The 14,954-nt window shown below is 55.7% G+C and overlaps 2 protein-coding genes across 2 annotated transcripts in view; one reads left to right on the top strand and one right to left on the bottom strand.

Moving 5' to 3' along the window:
* GMDS (GDP-mannose 4,6-dehydratase) overlaps positions 1-1,287 on the top strand; it is a 412,544-nt gene extending 411,257 nt beyond the window's left edge. Inside the window, 1 exon segment of the mRNA XM_039549037.1 lies at positions 294-1,287. Coding sequence (XP_039404971.1) covers positions 294-356 — 63 coding nt within the window. The 3' untranslated portion in view covers positions 357-1,287.
* Positions 1-14,376, bottom strand: part of FOXC1 (forkhead box C1) — a 48,263-nt gene extending 33,887 nt beyond the window's left edge. The window contains 11 exon segments of the mRNA XM_039549036.1: positions 12,536-12,767; positions 12,770-12,817; positions 12,819-13,015; positions 13,018-13,169; positions 13,171-13,263; positions 13,265-13,332; positions 13,334-13,373; positions 13,375-13,508; positions 13,510-13,686; positions 13,688-13,784; positions 13,786-14,376. Of these exon segments, the coding sequence (XP_039404970.1) occupies positions 12,705-12,767; positions 12,770-12,817; positions 12,819-13,015; positions 13,018-13,169; positions 13,171-13,263; positions 13,265-13,332; positions 13,334-13,373; positions 13,375-13,508; positions 13,510-13,686; positions 13,688-13,784; positions 13,786-14,285 (1,569 nt within the window). The 5' untranslated portion in view covers positions 14,286-14,376 and the 3' untranslated portion in view covers positions 12,536-12,704.
* Positions 14,377-14,954: the final 578 nt, after the last annotated feature.

The raw sequence follows: 14,954 nt of genomic DNA, 5'->3' as shown, positions 1-14,954 counted from the left end.
GGACACATCTGTGTGGGGTGACCTGGGCACACTGAGAATCCCCATTTTCGGTGCCTCTCGTGGATCCTTGCTTTGAAGAAAGCAGACGCTGGCAGCAATGGGCACCCCAGCGCACTGCGGCCCACTGACACACACGGGGGCCTGGGCCAGGGATGCTGGGCCCAGCAAAGCCCCATCCACTCCCTGTTCTGCTCTGGGGGGCCAGGGGGGTTTCTCATGCTCTGGGGCCTTCCTGACATGCTGCCCATTTGTTCCTGCACTGGGACTCTCATCTGTCTCTCTCCCTCCTTCAGGAGCTGGTGAGGGAGATGGTGGACGCTGACGTGGAGCTCATGAGGAACAATCCCAATGCCTGAGCCCTGGCTGGACCCAGCAGGCGTCACAGGACCCATGCCACGGATGCAGCCCATGGCCAGCACTGCCATGAGCCACCAGGGTGGGCAGCTGCCCCTCCCTGTGATGGTTTTATTGTTGGCCTGCCTGTGCGTAAAAGACCGGTTTTATTCCTGCCTCCACCCTCTACATCCTCCCAGTGCCTCTTGCCCCACACATCATCCCAGGGTTAGCTCTGCCTGGGCTAATTCTGTCTTCTGCCATTAACTGGGGAAGGATCATACTGTACCTGAAAAATTGACCAGCCAGCAAAGCCACTGATTTAATTTTTAATTGAGACTCATCTTTCTATTATCTGGGAGCTCCAACATATTTTTATTTAATCCCATATGAGAAACAAAGCATTTCCTACCCTCCACTCCTCCCCTCTCCACATCAGCAGGCCTTTGGTGCAAACATGGGCTCGCCATGCCTCCAGACCTTGCTCCACAGCTTCCCCTCTTCTGCCTTTCCTGAACACTCCTTGTTTTTCTTTCCTGCAGCCTTATGTCCACCCCAGCAGCCCATTTCCAGTACCTGAACTCTGTAAAAGTTTGGATAACTTGATATAACTTGCAGCTAAATCGCCTTTTGACCATGCCGAATTAATTCCTAATTGCTGGAATTGCTTTCAAACCAGTCAAGTCGGGGCTTGTATATGTTTTTCAGATCTTCATTTCAGAGTGTGCATGAGTCACAGAAAGCCTTTTTGTCCAGCACCTTCTCAATCCGGGGAGATCAGGGTGTTTTGGTTTTTGACCCCCTCCCCCAAGAATCAGCCCGTTCCCCTTCCACCCTCTTCCTGCTTACTATAATTAAACCTCAGACGGGAGCGTGAACCATTTCAAAAGAAGACTTAAGAAATAAAAACAAAATAAATAAAAAAGCTTAAAAAAAATAGAAACTTCAAGGTGAGTAAATATTTTTTTGCTTTTTGTGCCAAGGTACCTGGGTTATCCAGAGGTCGTCAAGCCCATACATTTCCCGTTGGTTTAGGATCTTCCACCCACCAATTACTCCCATCATTTTTAACTTTATGCCTGGAAATGAGCAAAGAGCAAGATACACAGGAGGGAGACACACAGGAGATACACTTTCTTGAAGTGCGTCTCCTTCTTTTTAACTTCATATGGGGGGACCCCCATGTTAAAAGGAGGAAAGTAAGGGGGGAGGGGGAGGGTAGCTGTACCCGGAAGCGGTCCCATGATGGAAGTGATGCGGGGTGACAGGAGAGGGCTCGAGAGCAGCCTAGGAGGAGCCGGGAGGGTGCTCCGTGCACCGGTGTCCAAGGGCGGCATTTGCTGGAGGTGCCGTGGGAACTGCGCAGCGCGGAGGGGAGCGGAGTGGACCGCGGCCGGGCAGCCGGAGCAGCCGCTTCCTTTGGGGCTGTTTCTTCGAAAGCGCACGTGGGGAAAGAGAAACGTGGGAACCCAGCCGCTGCTTGAGACCCTTCCTACAGGTGCACAGAGTACGAGCCCTCGTAGGGCGGGGAGGAGAGGGAGCAGCGGAGAGAGAAGGATGTCCCTGTTGCTCTCCCTCCAAGCATCTCCCCACGCGTGTGAGGGTCTGCAACCCGCACGCAGTTTCCGCGGCACGTCGGGGCTCTTCCAGCACAGACCAATGCCGAGTCGTGGAGACTCAGTCCGGAGGCCTGGAGCTCCCCACGGCAGCAGCACGCACACAGTGCCACTCACCCCGCGTGTGCACACCTCCACACGCGGGTATATTTATAAAAAGCTTCCTTGGGCGTTTTTCTCCCCGAACGAGTACGACTCCACTGCTGCGTCTTATTATTTTTTTTTTTTAAGAGTAAAATAACACTAAACCTCCTTCCCGTGGGTTCATGTCCTTGCATTAGCTGCGCTCTCCCGCAGCGTTCGCACCGCTACACAGCCCCTGCAGGACGCGCTCGCCGCTGTGCCCTGGGCACCCACCCGTGTGCGGCCGCAGGGCTGCGGCTGTGCTCTGCGGCTGCCATCGCACACTCGCCAGGGCCGCACGGCCCCGTGCCCAGCGGTGGCTCCCCCGCCCTGGGGCCGCGGCGGGTGGTGGAGGGGAGGGGGCGAGCTCCGGCTGCCCCGCCGCACCGAGGGCTGCCCCCTCCGCAGCGCCTCGGCCCGGCGGTCACAGGCTGCGGGTGGCAGGTCTTGGGTGGCGAACGGAATAATAATAATAATAATAACAATAGCAACAACAACAATAATAATTCTTTTATGACGAGGCATTTTTGCATTGCTGCGAATTATTTTTTTCGCTTACAATGATTCACTTGAAGAGGCTTGGTGGTATATCTAAATATTAGTTTGCACATCTCTGCCGAGGACTGGGAACTTGGACTTCAGAGTTTTTTCTTTGGCATCTCTCACTGTAGCACACTCCAGAGAAGTATTTTTATTCTCTGGTTTCTCTCTCTATACTGTGGAACAAGTTAGGAAAAGGATGAGAAAGCGAAAACTGATTCTAGACCAAGCGGTCCCTCGTGGTGGCCTAGTGCTGGGTGTCTTTTTGCCTTTGTAGGGAAAAAAAAAAAACGAAGGTACTGGTCATGACAGGACAAAATTCACACTGCCCCACTGCTTTTTACCATTTGGCAAAGGTCAGAACTGCTTTTCGGTTCCCCCAATACTGCCTTCCTGCCTCATTATTAACTGCTCCTAAAGTACTGCTTTTTGACCACGGGATCACATCTTGAAAACGAAATAAATAATAACTTAAAAGGAAAACAAAACAAACCACTAATAAGCTGGGACTTAGATTATATTGTATATGTAGCTGATACACCAGTTATAGACTTGTGTTCTCTACATCAGTTTCGCGTGCATGTCAAGCGTTTTGTGCATGCAGGTTCGGAAGATATATCCCCCTCTGCCTGTCCCTGGTCCCATATGGAGACACTGCAGCTTCGTTAGTGGAAAACAGCAGCTCCAGTAGTAAATAACCGAGCAGGCCCCAGTCTCTCGCGCCTTTCGCAAGCTTCCAGCCATCCGCAGCAGCAGCAGCACCGAACAAAGCAAACGACAAGGTGGGTTTAACCTTTCCAGTAACCGCTATGGCACCGAAGGGGAAAGGCCGGTTGGTGGCCGGGGCCAGACTATTGACACTCTGCGCCGCCCAGGACCGGGAATATGGGGCCCTGGACCCTGCCGGGAGTCCCCGCCCGGGCAGCCTGTTCCACTGCGTCGTGGGCAGACAGAGAGGTTCACCCTGCGCCCCTGCTACGGGGAGAAGCGGGATAGTAGTGGCAGCGCTGGTTTGTGGGGGCTGCCCGGGAGTACGCCCCGTCAGGAGAGGGGACTCCGGCGGGCAGGGAGAAGAGAGGGGGCCCAGCTCCTGCCCAGCGGGCGGCAGAGGGCTGGGGCCCGGTGGGGAAGGCCGGCCTGGCCCTGCCTGCTGCTCCCTGCCCGGCAGCGCCAGGAATTACGAGCAGCGTCGGCCGGGCTCGCTCCCCCGCGCCCGCCGCCTGTCAGCGCCGCCGCCGCCGTCCCACGTCTCTTAGCCATAACTCAGCCCCTCGCCTCGGCCAGGCGGGCCGCTGCCCTCCCCCAGAACTGTCTTGACAACGGAAAAAGTACCGCAAGAGCCCCTTTTTAATTTTTTTTCTTTCTCTTGAGGCCTTTCAGGGGCTACCGGCCACTCGTGGGCTTGCAGACAGCAAGGAGCGCGGCGGCGGCCTGAGGTGGGGTGGTCCCACAGGAGCATAAGCCCCTGCCACTTCTGCAAGCGGGCCAGGACGGGGGTCAGCGCTGCCCCAGGGCCAGCCGGCGACACAACCGGCCCGCCCGCCGCCCTCCTCCCCGGCCCCGGTGCGGAAGGCCGGCGAGACAAAGTGACGGGGTTTTCCTCGGGGTCGCGGAGCAAAAACCTCCAGCGCCATCTAAAAATACACCTCGAAGCTTGGAGCGCCAGCCCGAAGGGTAAAAGCAAACAGGGCACGAACACGCCAGCTTAGGGTGATGGTGGGAAGAGGTTCTGCGGCCGGCTCTGGTCGCGCTCGAGTGCTGCAAGGGTATTTAGAAAAATAAAATTTAGATGTAAACTAGGGGAATGGAAGAGTCTGCTGCCGCCGCCGCCACCACCACCTCTCCCCGACGCCTTGCACATAAAGCAGCCACGTCCCTCCCGAGCGGACATGAGGGTCACATCCTCTTCCCGCTGCTCGCCCGGCCGGGAAGGCGTGCTCGGGGCTGCCCCGGAGCAGCGCAGGGAGAGGGGCACCGGACGGGGGTCGCCATCCCTCCCGCCTGTGGGTGGCAGGTTTGCAGGGGTGGGCGGCAAGGGGAGGCCCCCGTCGGCTCGCAGGGCCGCGCTCCTGTCTCCCCTTGTGACCCCCCTTCACCTCTGATGGTTCGCTGGCGGAGCATTGTCTCCAGACACAACAAAACCAGGACGGAGCCCTGGAGCAGGCAGGGCTCCAACGTTTTGACGGGTGGAAGAAAAACATCAACAGATACTTTGCAATTATTTGGTGATGGGGGCTAAGGAGAGGCGGGCGGGGGAGAGGTTGCTTCGCAGCAGCAGACGCTAATTGCAACCTTTGCTTTGCTAATGAGCTCGCACCGGTGCATTCCGCGCTCCATCACCGTCCCACCCCCCCCCCCCCCCCGGCGGAGGGCTTGGGGGGTGGGAAATGGCGTCGGGAGAAAGTCGTAATTTTTCTGCAATTCGTTATTCGGTTTTAAATCCATCCCATCCTTGAGAGGCGAGTTTAGAAGCGCTGGTCGCCAGCACTTTCATAAATCCTCGCTTGGGGAAAACGGCGGGCAGCTCCTCGCTGGCAGGGGAGAGGTGCGTGCGAGCGCCCGGCCCCGTCCCCGCCTGCGCCCCGTCCCCCGCCGCGGGCAGCCGGGCATGCCCGGCCCGGGGCCGCGGGGCTGGCAGGGCGACGTGCCCTTCCGCCGCTCACTGCTTTAGCCTGACTTCACACGATCGGACCGGGGGAAATGCACATACAGACCACATACAGAAAAAAGAGTTCCGCTCGAAACTCGCGTCAAAACGGCACTGAGAATGTATTTATACTGGGCAATCTTGCAAGCACCGACATTGTTTAAACAATTCTCTTCTGCTGTGGATGACATTATCAGCACTTTTACATTATCGTTCAATGGAAAATATTCTTCTTTTTCTTATTTAAAATATTTATTTTAAAAATTTATAAAAAGGAAAAAAAATTAAACTTGGCACTTAAATGTTCTGGCAAGTAAATAAATTCCAGGAACGTTTTGGGAAAAAGGTTTATGGCATTTTTTTTTTCTGACCCGAGTACTTGCCTTCCGAGGGATGATGGTTGTAGTGATATGACCTGTTTATTCATCGATTCATATAATATATAAATATCCTGAACTCATGAGTGTAATAATTTGCGTTTTTTCTACTGGAGGAAATTCAGCTATTTTAAGAGTTAATGGTTCTAAATGTGTTGGTTTTCCTGGATTCTCCCCAGAGGTGATGGGGGCTGGAAAGGAGGGGGGATTCCAGGTTGGGGTTTTCATTGTTGTTGTTTTAATTCTGCTGAACGCAATCTAAAACAGCTGACCTGAACGTGGGGTGATACACGGCACAACCAAGCCCCCTGACACCTAAAGGTCAGGTGAAAGTCTCCAGCAGGTAAGTTGTGGGCCGGCTGCCTGCCCAGCTCACTTGCTCTCTGGCTCACAAATTGTTCCCTTCTGCCCACCCAAGTCGTTTCAAGCTGTGTTTGTTTAGGGGGCAAAAAAAAAAAAAAAAAAAAAAAAAAAAAAAAAAAAAATTGCCGAACACCCAATTCTCTTTGAGCCGGAGAGCTTGTGAGCTCTCACCGGTAGCTCGGGCTGCCTTCCCTCCTCTCTCCATCCCAGTGCTTTGTAACAGCTATTATTTTATGGCATACGCAGACCAAGCAAGGCGCAAGTCACGGGCCTAGATGGTCGCGGAGGCGTGTGCAACAGATGCGTTGGCTTGGGGGGCGAGGAAGAAATCCCCCCCCACCCCCCAAAAAGACCCTTCCTGCTGAACGGGGGAGGGAGTCTTTGCCGGCTGCTTTCCCGGCCCGTGAAGCACAAAACACTGGCGAAGCAGGCCGGGGCGAAAAAATGTCCCTCGGACCGCAGGGACTTGCCCGCGGTGCGGTGCTGCTGTCTCTTCCCTGAACACCGCGACCCTCCGACGGACCTGTTCCGCCGAGCCCGACGCCCCCCGGCCGTCGGGTGTCCGGGGAACACCACCTTGTAGCCGCTTGCCAAGTTGCTGGGCACCAGCAGCGTTACCACCGAACTACACTCAAGGAATCAGTTCCAAATGACACCGAGGGCTCCCGCTCCGGACGGACCAGCCGGAGTTACCCTCGGAAGATCTGGGGCTTACTCCTCCGGCCGTCCAAGCAGGCCTTTTAGGGCGCCTCCTTAGGAAATGAGGGGGTGTCCCACTCTCGGCCCGCAGGCACCCGACCGCTCGCTACCGCTCCCTGCACTGCCAGCCCCGGCCTAGGACAAGGCCTGCTCGCTGCCCCAGGTGCGTGTGTATCATTTTAAGGGAGAACGGGGGGCGCAGCAGGGCTGCGAGGGGTCCCCGCTGCCTCCACCAGGGTACGGGGCTGCCGCCCGGCCCCGCAACTACCGGGTAAGGAGCCGGCCCTCCCCCCCGCCATACGGCTATTGTTTCGTTCAATTAGGCTCCGCTTGATAAAAAACAATCGCTCGTTAACCCTCGCCCTCCTCCCTCCTGGCTGGTGTGTTGTGAATGGCGACATCGTCTCCCTTGACCCCCGTCTCCTTTTCTGTCTTTCTGTCCCCTGAAAAATGATTCCGCGAGCTCTGATTGAATTTTATTCCTTCCTGACCTGGCCCGTTTTTATTGCATGGACACCATCAATCTTGACCTAACGCGACGTTTGTTTATTACTTTGGAAAGAAGCGAATGGCTTTATGAGCCTCAGCGTAATTAAACCAGGAGGGCTACGTTCTCCGCGGCACCGCACCACCTTTGGGGCGGATTCACAACAGACAAGACGCCGGGGAGGCGAGGCAGAAGGGAAAAGGGAAAAAAAATGGTGGGGGGAAACCTATACGGGAAGGGTGAGTGGTACCCTCCCAGCTCGTGATCTTGTGACCGAGACACCGGAATGAAACTCGCGCGCGTCCCCGGGGAGCCCCGAGCAGTTCCCTTACACCGCACTTCAGGCCCGCCAGCCTCTTGCGCAGCTTGCCGCGTAAACCTGAGCTCGCCCTCCGTGCTAACCCGGCGGCGCGCTACCTGTGCGCCCGCGCAGCGACAACTCAGCCTCGGACGCCCTGACAGTGCCCACCACCGTGCTCCTCATCTCCCTCCTAGCAAAAAACAAAGCAAAACCCCAAAACCACAAAACAAAAACCACCCCAACACCCCCCACCCCCGCAAAAAAAAAAAAAAAAAAAAAAAAATCAGGAGATCAGCGCATCTCGAAGTACGGGTGAATTTGGCCAACACGCCCGATCCCAGCACACGGAGACGGGGGAAAAAAATGGACTGAGTACGCGGAGGAGTTGAAATTACTTTACGAGTGAAAGTAATTGAAAGCTAATATTCAATTAGCCGTCGCTATTGAAATGGGTGATTTCGGGAAGTGGACAGGGGAGAGCTTCCAGGGGCAGCACCGCAGCTCTCCTGTGCTGTGCAGGGGAGCCATGTGCGCGCCTCGGCGCTGCACGCTTCTGCCTACGCAGTCAAACGACGTAATAAAGACTGCACACCCTTACCTCACGCTCACCTTCACGTGGGCGCGGAGAGGCGCGCAGCCCCCGACTGTGGGCCACCGCTCCTTTCCGCGCAGCGGCACTGCCGCGCTGCCACGCGCAAAACCCGCACAACCCGCACCGGCTTTCACGTACCCGTGCGTGACTCGCCCGAAACATCCAACCCAAGTCTCCAGAGGCCAGGGCGAAACTCTAAGCTCGTCCTGCTCCAGCAGCGTAGTTTTGGGGAGGTCAGAGCAGCGTACAGACAGCTGGTCAACACACTGCAGCCCCAGAGTTACCAATAGTGTTACAAAGTTGAACCCGGCTATAAAAACAGCCGCTAACTTCGAAACGTCTTTCCCGAATTTCGTGGCTGTCAGAAAGGGACCCAGAAATCGTAAAACGGCGGTTTGGAACCACTCCCTTAAATGTCTCCATCCACAACATAGCCCCACCATGTTCTCCACCTGACCTGGCCTGTGGAGGTAGGGAAGGGGTTTTAATCCATGTCCTCTCGACTATTTGCATGCACTTCTCTGCTATTTTTGTTATGACCTTTGCAGAACATAATAGGAACCGTAATTGCTTTAAGAAGAAATTCTAAGAAGGAAACTTAGAAAGGAGAATATTCCTCCTCTGCACGTTTTCCACAGTTTGAGTGACAGATGAGCAAGTACAAGTAAGAAACCACCAGAACCACCACCTAAATTGAATGGTGCCTCAAATTGATTTTTTAAAATTGTTTTTGTTTGTTTGTTTGTTTTTTCATAGGCGAAAAGCAAAGCTACAGTTTGGAAAAAATCAGTTTGAGCTAAAAAAACCCCACAAAGCGCCGTGCTAACCTGGCGCCTAAATGACCTCTCCGCAGGCATGGCTGGGGCCAAGTGTCCCCGTTTGCTGTAGGGGCCGCCACCACAGTTGTCGAGGCCTTACGGGGACACCTCTCAGATGCTGCCCGGGCGCATGTCCTGTGCCCACCGCTGCGCAAGGTCGTACCGCATCTCTTTTGGCGTTCAGGGCAGGCCCAGTTCTGCTGGGAGACAATCACAGGTCAGAAGGGACGCTCGGGTTTGCCTCCTGTGCTCAAGAGGAGGGAAGCACAAGAGGAACAAGGGTGCGTGGGGCCCCGCTGCTCGCAATTCATGATGGCCCGTGGGCAGACGCCCCACTCCGTGCCCCCTCGTTGCACTGCCCCAGCCCGGGAAGGTTTCTAGCGAGCCCGCTCGGCCTTTCCCCATCCCAGCTGCAGCCGCAATGCCTCACGCCGAAGGCTCCGGCCCGGCGGAGCCCGGAGTTGCCGACTCCCCATCTGTGCAATGTCGCGCAGGGACCCGCGGCACGGGACTGCGCGCCCGGCGGGCCGCCTCCCGCGGCCGAGCCCGCACTTTTCACTGCCTACCGCGGGGACCGCCAGCACTGCTAATCTTATTTTCGTTGTGATCAATTTCTGTGCAGAGGGGGAGAAAAAAACCCATTATGGTTATGTTAATAACAAAAATAAAATAGTGTTTTTAAAACTCAAGACGAAGCTCGCGTGTGCGGTGAGCCAGCTCGTCGCACTGAGAAGCAGGAGGTGACCTCCGCCGCCACCACGCACGTCACTGCAGGAAAGGGATCCCCTCCGGGGGCAGAAGATCCCGACACGACCTACCTGAGACCGAGCGGGAAGTTTCCCTTCGCCTCCTCCCTGACTGCGAACCACCCTCCCGGCTCGACGAGCCCACTCCACCCGCCCCTTTTGCAGCCAGGGCCACGGGTAGCGCAAGTTGCGCGGCCGCCCCGCGGCAGAGGGCCGCGGACCGCCCCAAGCATTAGCAGTAATTACACACGGCACTTGTTTAAGCTACGCACAGCCCCCCCAGCTTCCCTCACCGAGCAGCACCACTGACAATGCAACGGGTTATTAAACAAGCCGGGCTAATAACTGCTTTCCTCCCTATTTATTTTTGCCACAAACACCCTACCGCTGGAGACCGCTGAGAAAACCCAAACTACAGGAAAGCCGGCGCCTGATCTCAACAAAAATAACAGGCAAATAGCACACTCAATCTCCTCTACCCTCCGCCTTCTTTAAATTTTATTTAAAATACATGACGGGGGGCAGGATGGTCTTATTATGCTGCCGCCCCGCTGGCAAACCCATTTGCCGGGGCAGAGGGGTCTGCCCCACCGAGGGTCTCCTCTCCAGCGAGGGGGAGCGGGGGCGTGAGGCAGTGAAAGCCCCGCCGTGCCTCTGGCCCGGCAGTCCCGCTCCCACGGAGGCAGCGGTGGGCGGGAGCCGCCAGTTTAGCTGCCCCACTCGGTACTGGGAGAGGCACCATGGGGAGCAGAAAGTGAGCCCGACCGAAAATAGGTAGCATTTTATTTCCCTTTACTGGTGAAAAACGGGGAGCAGCAATTAAAACATGTCCCTGGAGCGAAGGCGCTCAGCTTTGCTCGTTCTCCTCATCAGCTTTACCACAACCGGGCGATGGAGTGTTTGAGTTTCTCGTACCCAACTCAGCAAACAAATAAATGTAAATAAGGCCGGTAATCTTTGTAGAGGTAGTAGCACGAAAAAGCAAAGACTTAAAAAAACGTATCCTAAGCCAACGCGTTCTAAGATGACACACTCCCTCCAGTTCATTCCTTCTGCTGAAGGTGTTTCCTAAACATTAGACTACTGCTTTGGAAGGGAAGCACAGCTCAAAAGCGAGGTAATAAGGTTGAACTGTAAATACCTTTGTATTTATTTACAGCGTAACCCTTAACAATGCAACAGCAATTACTGCTAAGTGTTGCCTTTAGATAAGAGATTCTGATAGGAAACTGTATTATCTTGAAAGCAAATTTTAGGCCTTAAATATCTGTAATCAAATAAACCTATTTCCAAGTCTGACTGACAAGGCTGATTCATTTAAGTTAATGAATTTATTGCATTTTGGTGGTTACTTACAAAAGGGGAAGGTGATCCCCATTGCCCGTAGGTTCTTAATAGTAAATTGTCCAGAAGGTAAGATTCTTGATATGACAAGACGCCACTCTGTGCAGCACTCATTTGCTACCCTGGTAATATATACTTTTTTTCCGATTTGAGGAAAAATGAGGGAGGTAAGGAGAAAAAAAACCAAAAACAAACAAACAAACAAACAAACCAAACCAAAACAGCACCCAAACAACTAATAAGAAAAATTCACCCACACAAAATATTTTAAAAATAATTTCAGTCCGAGCAATTGAGACACAGACCAGTGAAGTCCCTGAAGGACGGGAGTAATGCAGAGCTATAAAGGTGTAAGGGTAGACTGTATAAGTACCCTTTAATCCAACTACTTTTTTCCCCCCCTGAAATAAAATAGTACTTTAAATCTACGTGTTACAGAAGCGGCTTCACAGATGTGATTGCACGCTTTGCTATCAATTCTAAGAAGCAGTGATTTATATGCTCGCATTATATTTAAGAGTACACGTACTACAGATTATTTGGCATCTGCTATACACTGTGGAGTTTAGAAAAATATGCAATGCGTATATGAAACTATAAATAAATACGTAATCCTTCTTTAAATATAGGTACATATGTAAATCCTGGATATAAATACATTTGAAACACACACAGAGCGATCGATAGCTCGACATATACAGTTACACATGGTCTGGAATTTAGTGCATGCACTTCTACCTCGGAGTTATCACTTAATATATCCTTACATAGGCATATTATTTAAAACAACGTAATGTCGCCATACTACTGTGTATGGTCAAATGTTTCCAGGTCTTGCCCATTAATTGCTAAGAAAACGTGTTTGTTTATTTGCCAACTCAGAGCTGCCATGGGAAAGTATTTTTTTCCTAGTGGATAAGGCGAGCTGACTAAGTGGAACATATTGCAGAAGAGACTGAAAAGGGATTTTTTGACCTAGCAGTTCCTAAATGGTCTTTGGAATTTGTGCGGAGAGGAACAAGCTGTTCCAGCGACAAAGTTAGTTATGAAATCCCTTTTCCCTCTCTTTCTCTCTCTCTAAATGAAAGTATTAAAATATACAGACGTGTAAAGGATCATTCCAACTGAATGGTAATTTATTAATAAACAAACAATGCAATACCTTCAGAATATTTTCAACAAAAAAAAAAAAGAAAAATATTGATAGAATAAGATTAATACAGTTTCCCTTTTTATATATAGTGAAAAAAATCAGCGTTTCAGTCAATTTTAACGTCACTTTTCAGGAAAGGGGGAAACACTTTCTGGCGTTTGGTCCTCAACATCCAACTACAAATTAAAAATAAATTACTATGTCGCAATTTACATTTTAAAACAAGTCCTTGTAGAAGAGGAAGGGGAGGGGGAAAGAAGCTGGTACTCTATGCTGGACTTTTCGCTCCCTTTTAAACACGGGGCATGACAATACCTTAAGGGACGGGGAAGAGCGCGGGGTGGGGGGCGGGAAAAAAAAGTATTTCTCAAAGCAATTAGAAAAAAAAAAACTTACGTGTTATTGGAGTAACACTGTCCTTTAACAAACCAAGACATGCTTTGGGGCTGTCTCTGTACAAAAGCTTTTCGCGATGCGCTCGCTTCCCTCCGCGGGCGCTGCGGGGGCCGGCAGCGCGGTGCGGACCGGAGCGGAGTTCCCGCGGTGTCCCCGCGACGGGGCGCGCTCAGAACTTGCCGCAGTCGTAGACGAAGGCCCCGGAGGTGCGGTAGAGCGGCTGGCTGCCGGGGAAAGGCCATCTGACAGCTCCCGCCGCCCCCCGCCCCGCCGCCGCCGCCGCCCGCCCCCTGCCCCGCCGCCTCCGCCGCCGCCGCCCGCCGCCTCCCGGCGAGGCGCTGAGCCCCAGCCGCGGCGCCTCGAAGACCCTCTCGAGGGGCGGCGGCGAAAGCCCTGCTGCGGCCCCCGCGTAGCCCGCCGCGCCCGCCAGCGGGCCCAGCTCCCCCGCCGCCGCCGCCGCTGCCGCCGCGGCCGCCGCCGCTGGTTGAGGTACCAGGAGGCCAGGCGGCCCTGGTGCGGGTGCGGGTGGTGCCCCTCCTGGTGGCCGCCCGCCGCGCCGCCCAGCCCGCCGTGCCCCAGCGCCCCGCCGCCGCCGCCCCCCGCCCCACCGCCGCCGCCGCCGCCGCCGCCCGAGGGGCATCGCGTACTCGGGCAGCGGGTCCTCGGCGGGGCTGGCGGCGGCGGCGGGCAGGTGGCCGGGCCGGTCGGCCGCCGCCCGCCGCCGCGTAGAGGCTCATGGCCTGCATGTTGCAGTGGTAGGTGCCGGTAGCGGCGCCGGCGGCCGCCTGGCCGCAGGTGCGAGCCGTAGACGGAGCTGTGTCCCGGCGAGTATCCGCGAGGACAGGGCGGGCGGGATGCCGGTGCGCGGGGCGGCGGCGGCGGGGGCCAGGAGGCCGGCGCCCAACTCGGCGGCGGCCTGCGGCGAGCCCCGCAGCGAGGTCATGATGTTGTCCACGCTGAAGCCCGGGCCGTGGGTGGTGGGGCGGTGGCGGGGGCGGCGGTGGGGGCGGCGGGGGCTCGGGGGCCTCCAGGCTGAGGGAGCGGCTGGAGGGGAGGGTGCTGCGGGGGCTGCCGCCGCTGGAGAGGCTGCTGCTGCTGTCGGGGCTCTCGATCTTGGGCACGGCGCCGAGCGGCGGCGCGGCGCCCGGGGGGGGACACGGCCTGCGGCGGCGAGGCCGTGCCGTTCTCTGTCTTGATGTCCTGGATGCGGACGGGCGGCGGCGGCGGCGCAGCCGCTGCCCCCGGCGGGGCCGCCCTCGGGCTCGGCGGCGGCAGCGGGCGGCGGCGGTCGCGGCGGGGCATGGTCCTTGAGGTGCAGGCGGTCCTTCTCCTCCTTGTCCTTGACGGCGTCCTTCTTCTTGAAGCGGCGGCGGCGGCGGAGGAAGCTGCCGTTCTCGAACATGTTGTAGGAGTCGGGGTCGAGGGTCCAGTAGCTGCCCTTTCCGGGCTTCTTGTCGTCGCGGGGCACCTTGACGAAGCACTCGTTGAGGGAGAGGTTGTGGCGGATGCTGTTCTGCCAGCCCTGCTTGTTGTCCCGGTAGAAAGGGAACCGCTCCATGATGAACTGGTAGATCCCGTTCAAGGTGATCTTCTTATCGGGAGCGTTCTGGATGGCCATGGTGATGAGGGCGATGTAGCTGTAGGGCGGCTTCACCATATCCTTGGGCTGCGGCGGTGGCGTGTAGGGCCCGTAGGCTCGGGCCATGCCGGCTGGGTACTGCTCGTGGGCCGGGTGCGAGTACATGCTCATCGGGGGCCGGCATGGCCGTGTAGCCCCGCCGGCCGCCGCCGCAGCGGCGCGGTAGTAGCTCTGCTCTCCGCCGAGGTACGGCACCACTCCTAGGGAGTTGGGACTGGACACGGAGTAGCGAGCCCTGCATGGTCCTCCCGTCAGCTTTCCCCCACCCTCCCCGCCGGACCAAACAGCGCGTCCCTTCCCCCTCCACCCCTCCGCCGCTCCGCGGACCGAGCTGGACCGGGCGGCCGGGCAACCCCCCACCCCCCCACCCCCCCCGGCGGAGCGCGGAAAAAGGGAGGAAGAATAACGACGGCAGCGCCGAAAGCCTCCTCTTCTTCGCCCAGGAAAGCCCACCGGCGAGCTCCCGCGCTCCACGCGGAGGGGAAAAAAAAAATCAAAAATGGGGGGGAAAAAGGAGGGGGACAAAAAAGGGGGAAAAATGTTTTAAAAAAGAAAACGGCGGAGGAAAAAAAAAGTAATCGCAGCGGAGAAAGCAACTTCCAAACGCAGAAAGAGTATTAAGAAAATAAAACCTTTGCAAAGAGGCTCCCACGCTCCCAGTTCCTTGTTCCACGGGGATCTGCAACAAGTTGTCTGCAAAGGAGGGACAAAAGTAGAGGGATGTGTTTTGTTGGCTTTTTTTAAGCGAGCAGAAGAAGAAAAAATCCACCTTCCCGATCT

Source organism: Corvus cornix, chromosome 2 (assembly GCF_000738735.6).
Source record: "Corvus cornix cornix isolate S_Up_H32 chromosome 2, ASM73873v5, whole genome shotgun sequence".
Taxonomy (NCBI): Eukaryota; Metazoa; Chordata; class Aves; order Passeriformes; family Corvidae; genus Corvus; species Corvus cornix.
The sequence above is the reverse complement of the archived record's forward strand: the minus strand, read 5'-3'. Positions and strand labels throughout refer to the sequence as shown.